Source organism: Echinops telfairi, unplaced genomic scaffold (genome assembly GCF_000313985.2).
Source record: "Echinops telfairi isolate 266 unplaced genomic scaffold, ASM31398v2 ScPeMD7_5868;HRSCAF=6743_0, whole genome shotgun sequence".
Classification (NCBI taxonomy): Eukaryota; Metazoa; Chordata; class Mammalia; order Afrosoricida; family Tenrecidae; genus Echinops; species Echinops telfairi.
In genome coordinates, this window is record NW_022109767.1 from 3,190,569 (window position 1) to 3,199,451 (window position 8,883).

At 48.2% G+C, this 8,883-nt stretch overlaps 1 protein-coding gene across 1 annotated transcript in view; it reads left to right on the forward strand.

Moving 5' to 3' along the window:
• The window catches only part of GPLD1 (glycosylphosphatidylinositol specific phospholipase D1), a 62,219-nt gene that overhangs the window by 39,917 nt on the left and 13,419 nt on the right, over positions 1-8,883 (forward strand). The window contains exons 13-17 of the mRNA XM_045295753.1: positions 695-834; positions 3,695-3,881; positions 4,828-4,938; positions 8,123-8,197; positions 8,298-8,475. Of these exons, the coding sequence (XP_045151688.1) occupies positions 695-834; positions 3,695-3,881; positions 4,828-4,938; positions 8,123-8,197; positions 8,298-8,475 (691 nt within the window). The remainder of the gene's footprint in view (positions 1-694; positions 835-3,694; positions 3,882-4,827; positions 4,939-8,122; positions 8,198-8,297; positions 8,476-8,883) is intronic.

An 8,883-nucleotide genomic window follows, 5' to 3' on the forward strand; every position in this document is an offset into this window, starting at 1 on the left:
GTGAGAAGCAGGAGAGGGGTTCTCCTTACCAGCAAGACCAGGAGTGGAGCCGAGCCTGGATCCGGAAGGCAGCTGTGACGTCAGAGGAGCAGCAGCAGACCCAGGAGCCAGAGCGTGAACACAGTGGTGGGCTTCCCAGCCCCCAGCAAGTGAAGCCGAGTGCTTTGTGCAGGACAGGAGACTGGTTTATGGAGTGGGATGCCTCTGGGCACGTAATTCCGCGATCCAAGTTTGCTAACTCATGGAGCTTGAACTGCGAATGCCTTTAGGTTGAGATTTAGGGCGGAAAGGCATGCCCCTTTGGGCATTTATTAGCAGACCTGAAAAAATTCTAGCACATCCTGATGAACAACTGTATCCTGAGCATGTCTCACTTGCATTACAAACTGTCCACTTCCTCCAGAGACCCTTTAATCATTGGGGTGGGGGCCAGGGGGTGGGGGCGGGAGGAGGTTTTAAGCCTCAGAAACACTATATATGGGTCGCTACGAGTCAGAATTAACTTGACAGCATCGTTTTGAGGGGGAGTGGTAGTGGAATGGGGGCTGTCTGTGTTTGTAGGAGTCAATATGTTGGTTTTTAGCACCTGCAACTCTGTTTTGTCCTTGACCCAGCCCCATGCGTCCGTTAGGAAGCAGCAGCTTGGTGGCGTTTCTGATGTGCTTTCTCTCCCCTATGGCTTCCTTTATGTCAGAGTTCCTTTAGCTTCATGTATCAAACTTTGGAAAGGAATGTGCGGACCATGATGACAGGCGGCTCCCAGCATTCCCTGAAGCACGTCTCCAGCCCCTCGGCCTCTTACTTCCTGTCATCTCCCTACGCCCGGCTGGGCTGGTAGGTGCCCGTTCATCTCTTTGATGCATGCCTTCCGAGGCTTCCTTTTCGTCCAGTCCTTCCGCAGCGCGGGGTTTTCCAGCCCCCGTATGATCCACGGCAGAGCGAGTCTAGTGGGTATGTTTGCGAACGGTTTTAACCAGCCCCTTAATATTGGCCAAAACTGTGTCTGTACCTAAGGAGCTTTTGCTGCACTAAACAACGACAACATCAGAGTAGTCTTTTAGAGAATATTTATTTGTAAAGTTTTAAATACTTCTGAAGGTGTCGAGTTATCGAAGTCGGTGGTGGTGGAGGAGAAGGTCAGTGCTTATCGCTTGCTGATTGCAAGGCCAGTGCTTCAAACCCACCGCTGTCTGCTCCTATGAAGACCCGCAGCCTCAGAAACCCTGGACAGGGTTGCTATGTATCAGACTTGATTCAGTGGCAGTGGGTTTGGTCCGGGGGTTAATGACTTAGGAGGATGCAAGTAGATTCCCATTATTTCATATGTAACTATAATAGTGCTGAGAATTCTCTAACTTCATATGGTCAAAGCTTAAAACATCATGCTAATTTCATAAAGAGAATTATTCGGGATTCCTCTGAGTTTAAGACTCAACCAAAAATGGAACTCAAGGATTTAAAAGTGTCTGTTTTAGAGTCCAGGGCTGAAATCCAAACCACGCTGCGTTCCCTCGGAAGAGTTTCCTGAGAGCCCTGTGTTTCTGGGCCACTAATGCATTCAGCTGTAGCACAGGGGGATGGGAAGTGAATGTCGTCCTTCACGACCATTCATTAGTGCATCATGGCTCTTCTTGGACCCCTTCCAGAAAGGTCCAGAAGAAAGAGCCTGTTGGGAGCCGCCACAGAGGGCGGCAGCCCTCCAGAGGCTGTTCCCGGTGGCCCCTTACTAGCCAGCGTTGAGCAGAGCCGTGGAAGGAAAGAGAACAGGAGCTTGTCCCTGGGTTGCTGTGTCCCCTGTCACCAGAAGCCACACCATTTAGAAAATGCTCTTCTCCTTTTCATCTGCCCTGCCTTGAAAAATGAACAAGGAAGGAAAAAAATGTTCTGGAATTAACTGTGGTGATGATGGTACAACTCCTCTTGATATGAGGGGATGGTTGGGTTGTGTGACGTGTGCATCAAGCCAAGAAAAGGAGTCGGAGGTAGTGACAGAGTTCCCAGATGTTTGTAATCATTTTGCATAATAAGAGGTAGTGGCAATTTATTAACACTTTGTGTTCTTATTTTAATAAAACTTTGAAGTTTAGCAAAAATCAAAATAATTATAAAGGAAGCTTTCCTTCACTATATATATGTTTGCCAAGCACTACATATGTGTATATAATATACATATAGTGCTAATCATATAACAAAACATTTGCCAGCGAAACGCTTTTACATGCACAGTTCAGTGATTTTATTCACCATGTTGTGGGACAACCATCACCCTGATTCATTTCCAGATGACCCCACCCCCACTCACAGACACTCCGGGCCCCCTGAGCCATGACGTCCTCTTTCCCCCTCCCTCTCGTGTCTGTTAACCCCTAACCAACCTGTTTCAGGTACGAGGAATTATACAAGGTCCTTCCCTCACGCATCTCACTCAGCATGCTTGCCACGTTCCTCTGGTTGGCAGCTTGCGTCAGCTTGTCATGTCTGTTCCTCACTGAGCAGTATTCCCCTGAGTGGCTGGCCTACCTCGGGTTTATCCCTTCAGCTGTGCTGGCCATTGTCAATGACTTTGCAGTGAACACGGGTGCACTGTTTTTTTCTGTTTGTGCTTTCTCTTTCCATACTCATGAGAATTAATAAACGACGTTGGGGCCTTCCAACCCCAACAGAGAATCATCGAACCTTAGACCCCCGTTTGCCCATCTCTGAAATTGGCCGAGTGGGGAATCTTATTTAGGAATATTGATTTAATTTGGGGCATTTGATTTGGCCTTATCCAAGCACTCTTCTCTCTGTACAGTGAACCCTCATTTATCGCGGTTAATCGGTTCTAGACCCTACCGTGATAAATGAAATTCCGCGAAGTAGGATTCCTTATATCCAATAGTTTTACCTTTTCCTGGATGGTGAGCATCTTCCTCTGGCGCTTATTTTTATTGTCAGAAGGCTTAGAAGAAGCAGCTCGTTTAGGAGCCATCATAGGGCTTAGATAAAATGTCTTAAAAATCGCAAACAATTACAGTACACTGTACAAAAGCAAAAATGCATCTGATACGTAGCTCCGATACGTAGCGATGCAAACAGAAGCGTGTACAGTATGAGCCAATCAGTGGCAGTAATGACAGAGCATGCGCTGTTACGCAAAAACCGCGATAGAGTGAAGCCGCGGAAGTCGAAGCCCGAAGTGGCGAGGGTTCACTGTATATAGGATATCGATAAAGTGGTGTGTGAGAGAAGCTTCAAAAACGTGGAAAAACTCCATTCTCTTTCCATTGCATGTTCCGTGCAGTGGTTGTTTGTGTACTAGGCTTGTGTTGATTAGGGCAAGAACTGATGTGAGCTGAGCTGATGAGGAAGGGGCCTGAGCCCAGGGCTGCATGCAGTCTCCTCTGTGCTTGGGCTCACACTTGGCCACTGAGGGTCCTGCCTTGGACACTGTTGAGTGAGGATGCTTTGTCAGGTGATCCAGAAGGGCTCTGAGTTCCTGATTTGCCCAGAGTTTTGTCACTTTTATTTTCTTCTGGGAGTGAGACTCTACATGACACAAGCAGAAGTGAAATTCTTCACCTCCCAAGGGACTGATGGAGGCAGTCATTCAACATGGAAATGGCAGCGAGAGAATGAGAGCCCTAGCTTCCAGAAAGGGAAGGAAGAAGCAGGGGCGTGGACAATGCAGGGGGCTCCCTCTTCTGCTCCGCAGGGCGTTGACCTCGGCGGACCTCAACCAGGACGGACACGGTGACCTCGTGGTGGGCGCGCCCGGGTACAGCCACCCAGGCCACATTCAGGTTGGCCGTGTGTACCTCCTCTATGGCAACGACCTGGGCCTGCCCCCGGTCGACCTGGACCTGGACAAGGAGGCTCATGGGATCCTGGAAGGCTTCCAGGTAACACGTCCTTCTCTTATCCCCGCTCTTTGTGGTCCACAGCCCACTACTGCCTTCTTTATCACAATGAGAAAAAATGAAATTTGATTCCGCATACATGTTAGAACAGCTAGGTGGCACATAGGCTGGTCTTCTGAAGCTCAGTCCGGGGAAGTTGTCATGAGCTGCGCGATCAATAATTACTTAACGCTCTTAGACATTTTCGAATGCTCGGTTTATTCACTGCAAACACACATCAAACAATCTAAAATATTATTCAAACTATTAAGGGCAAACAACTATAAGCATAAGGGCAGAGTATCAACTATGAGCATAAAGGCATAATAATAACACTTCTCACACATTTCATATTAGCACCATAGTCCCAATCGGCATTGCCTCATCGGTGTACTCACCCCGGGTAGAGTTGGAGAGAGCAGGAGGTGATGTCTCCTTGGTTCCTAGCTCTCTAAAGGTCAGTGTCTCTACCTGGGTTTAAATGGACATTTTGGCCAGTTCTTTGACGTTCTCACTGTCCCAGTCAAGTCTTATCGGGTTTCTCCAGGCTTTAGGTGGCTTGGCTAGCTTTGGGCTTCGGCCGGGTCTCAGCCCGGTCTTATCAGGTTTCTCCAGGCTTTAGGTGGCTTGGCTAGCTTTTGGGCGTCGGTCAGGTCTCAGTTCAGTCTTACTAGGGGTCTCACATTTTTGTGGTGGCTTCTTTGATGCAAGTGTTGGCCTGGGTCCCAATATTACATTTTATATATATATATATATATATATTTTTTTTTTTAAAGTGGAGTTTCTTGTGCTTGTTTATTTGATGTGGCTCCACGTTTTGCAAAGTAGTTCAATGTCTTGTAAGGTAGTTCAACGTCTTGCAAGGAAGTTCAACGTCTTGCAAGGAAGTTCAACGTCTTGCAAGGAAGTTTTATGGTGCTCTCATCAGAAGTCACTTGTGTCTCTCCAGCCCTCAGGTCGGTTTGGCTCAGCCTTGGCTGTGTTGGACTTCAATGTGGACGGCATGCCTGACCTGGCCGTGGGAGCACCCTCGGTGGGCTCGGAGCAGCTCACATACAAAGTAAGGCTGGTGCTTGGTGGTGGGTGGGGTGTTCTTCTATTGCTCAAGGGGACAGGGTGGCAGGGAGGAGGTAGGTAGGCGGCCAGTGTTGAGTAGAGTCTCTGGAGGAAACCAACAGCCGCATGTGACCTTGGGCCCCATCTGGGTCCTTGAAGAATGTGTCCTTGGTTGACCTGCCGGCACATGTTCCTGCCCCTGCCTCTGTTTCCGCCTCATACTTTCCACATTTCACCAAGTTACTTTGCTTTTCTTCTTTTATATAAGCTGAACGCTTGTAAAAAACAAAAGGGGGGAGTGGGGAGCTGGGAGGGAGGGGAAAAATAAGGAGCTGATGTCAGGGGCTTAGGTGGAGAGCAAATGTTTTGAGAATGATGAGGGCAATGAATGCACAAATGTGCTTTACACCATTGATGTATGTATGGATTGTGGTAAGAGTTGTGTGAGCCCCTAATAAAACAATTAAAAACAAACAAACAACACAAAAAACTAGGCTCTGAGGCAGGTGCAGATGGATTATCTTCCTTCTTGTTGACTTGTTTTCTTCCTTGCTGTCGACTGGATGCGTCTCACTGCTGCAGGAAACGTCATCTAACCCCTGAGCTTGGTATGTTTCAGTCTCGCCACGTAGCGTCTGTGCATTCCCCCGTCGTCGCACTTTGCACTCTGCTTCCTACTTGCCTGTTGACCAGCCATCCCAGTAAGCATAATAGAGGACCGAGATGGTCTTGCTCATTCCGTGCCTCCGGTACTTGCCTCATGATCCCCTAGCACTTCCCTCAAACCGGGAAATAAATGCAGACGGAATGGCAAAGGACAGAGACCAATGGAGGGAGGAGTTGATCCTCAACACAAAGCTCAGGATGTGTTCCAAGGCAAACAACCAGTGCAGGCTGGTGAGTTGAGTGTTGGGATCGATGATGTCAGAAGAGAAGGGTTCTTGGAGGAACCAGAAACTGGGCGTGGCCTTAAATGAGGGAGGGGGTTGAATGAGCCACTGGGCAACCAATGATCGATTATGTTAGGGTAAGTTACACAGCATTGCCACAAACTCATAGGGACCTTTAGTACCGTATGCCCTCGAGTATATGCCATGGCACCTAATTTTACCACAAAAACCGGGGGGCTTTTTCAGCATAAAGAATGTGTTGAAAAACTTGGCTTCTACTCGAGTATGTACAGTAAGTGAAAATATCAAAATGTGAATCTCTTGTTTCTTGAAATATCTTCCATCCAGGTCTATACACTTTGGAAGTTAGTGTTTCTGGTGGTGTACTGGTTGTGCATTGGCCTGCTAACTGGAAGGTCAGCAGTTCGAACCACCAGCTAGTCTCCATGGGAGAAAGATGAGGCTTTCTACTCAGAAACCCTCAGATGTAGCTCCACCCTGTACCTATAGGGTCACTAAGTGCTGGAATCGACGTGATAGCAGTGAGTCTGCCTCTTAGAACCTTGGCTGAAGAATTCTGTCCTTTTTTTCTATTTTCGCCACATTAAAAATGGTAGTTTTGACATCCAAGAGGAACACAACTTGGGCTTCTTTTCAATAGTCTTTGTCTTTGGGGAACAGAGAGAAGTCTGCATGGGCTAGATCAGGGCTGTTGGGAGGGTGGGGTAAGGGTTCACAACAAAATTCCCCTAGGACACCGTTGGTCCCCTCAAAGAGTGAACAAGAACATTGTAGTCATGGTGAAAAAATAAAAATTCCGTGGTGCAACTTTGCTGGTCTTTTTTCTCAGCAATGCAGTTTTCTTACAGCTTCTTCCTAATAGCACCCTGTAAATCTGGAGTCTCTCAAGAAGATTTGTCAAGGTTACCCCTTTGGGACATTAAAAAACCAGTTTCTGTCGTCTCGTGAGTGGACCACTCTGCTTTTCATTTCTCTGGTCTGGTAGTTCCCCTCCGAAGCCCCTGTCTGAATTGGACTTGGCTCTTTGGAGCTTATTGGGAAACCCATGACTCATCCTTGGTCACAGGTTGCTCCATAACATTGTATTAGCTTCGGTCTTGCTTAAAAAAAAATGCCTACAAAGTTCAGCTTGTTGAAATAGCTGGTCTTCAAGGCTTGGGGCAGCCATCAGGCAGGCCAAAGCTGGCTGAGGCCAAGCTGTTCACTTTAAAAGGAAAATACCAAATTATGTTTACCTCCAGCTTTGTTCATTATTGCACCAATAACCCGTCTCTGGTCATCTTCCACCAGTTGATGCACTTTGACTGCGCTTTCTTCATTTGTCAGCGTTGACATTGTCCCTGTCTTGGCTCATCTCTGGGGTCTTCTCATCCGCCCTTAAAACACCTGATCCATCACAAAACTGATGTTTTATAAGACACCGCTTTCCCGCTACCTTAGTGCAAGCCTCTAACGATTCAGGAAGAGGTTCTTCACAGAGACTGCAATACCACGTTTTGTTGGAGGTAGACTTTCGAAAGACGGACACGAACCCTAGTCGCAACCCTTTTGGACTTCTTCACCGGAGTTCTAAGAAACACATTTATTTTCTTACAGTTTATGAGGCGCGGAGTCTGATTTCTGGAGCCGGTGTGAGGGGATGCCTTGTTTTCTTTGTCTGCTCTGGGGAAAAGCTCCTGGTCTCTCTTCAGCTTTACTCCTGGGGCTCGTCTGTGATTTCACAGCAAGTGTCTTTCCTACCTCTGTGCTTGTCCATCTGTTCTCCGTATCTCAAAAGCGATTGATATGACCCATCCTACACACCCTCATTCACATCATAAAGACCAGACAGTTCTGACTCACAGCCACCCGTGCGCAACAGAACGAAACACAGCCCTGTCTTGTGCCCACCCCACCGTGGTTCTTGTGTTTGCCACCATTGTGACAGACGCCATGTCAAGCCATCTGTTTGAACAGCTCCCTCGCTCCCCCACCCCCCCTCCCGCCGCCTCACTACTTTACCCAAGGATAATGTGACCCTTTAAGGTTTCCAAGATCGTAAACCTTACGGGAGCAAAGGAGAAAGATGGTCTGTTGGTGATGACAGAGTTGAAGAGTCACTGGAGCGCTGCATTGATGCACGGGGCAGCTTTCTGACAGCTTCCAACTGACCTCCTGACCACAGGCGGCTCTGATGGGGGTTCAGGTCACAGGTGGGCCTCCTGGCCTTGCTGTTCCCCGAGGCTCTTGGGTCCCCAGCTGCGCGCTGTGATGACTCTGTTGCTTGTCTCCGTCTAGGGAGCCGTGTACGTCTACTTTGGTTCTCGGCAAGGAAGGATGTCTTCTCCCCCTAACATCACCATCACATGCCAGGTATGTTTGCCACCTTCGCCAGGGGCAGGAATCTGGGACTCACTGCCTCTTCTTTGCCTCTAGAGCCGAGTAAACACTGGTTTCCCGGTTCCCACTTAAGGACACGTACTGTAACCTGGGCTGGACACTCCTGGCTACGGATGTGAACGGAGACAGCAAGCCTGATCTGGTGATTGGCTCCCCTTTTGCACCTGGTGGAGGGAAGCAGCAGGGAATCGTTGCTGCGTTTCACTCTGGCCCCAGCCGGAATGACAAAGGTAATGTCCTGCTTGCTGGGAGTTTGCGATGAGACTGTTGCCGCCTCCTGTATGGGAGGTCACTTCTTTTCAGAAGGGCTCTTTTTCAATATTCTGGGGCCTCCTCGCCACAGAATTGAGCTCTAGTTTTGAGTGAAGTGCATGCTGATCCTGGCGTTCTTGGAAGTAGCATGGGAACATGCTAGAGTTTTGGCAAAAACTCCGCAGAAAGAACCTCAATTTCTCATTAGGCCACCGGAGGGCCCCCCTCTCTCCACTCCATCTCTCCTGTCAAATATAGTGAACCCTTGTTTATCGCAGTTAATCGGTTCTAGACCCTACCGTGATAAATGAAATTCCGCGAAGTAGGATTCCTTATTTGTAAATTAAGTATTTTCGTAGTTAGAGCATAGAGGACATGAAAAAACACCCTTTAGTCACTATGACACT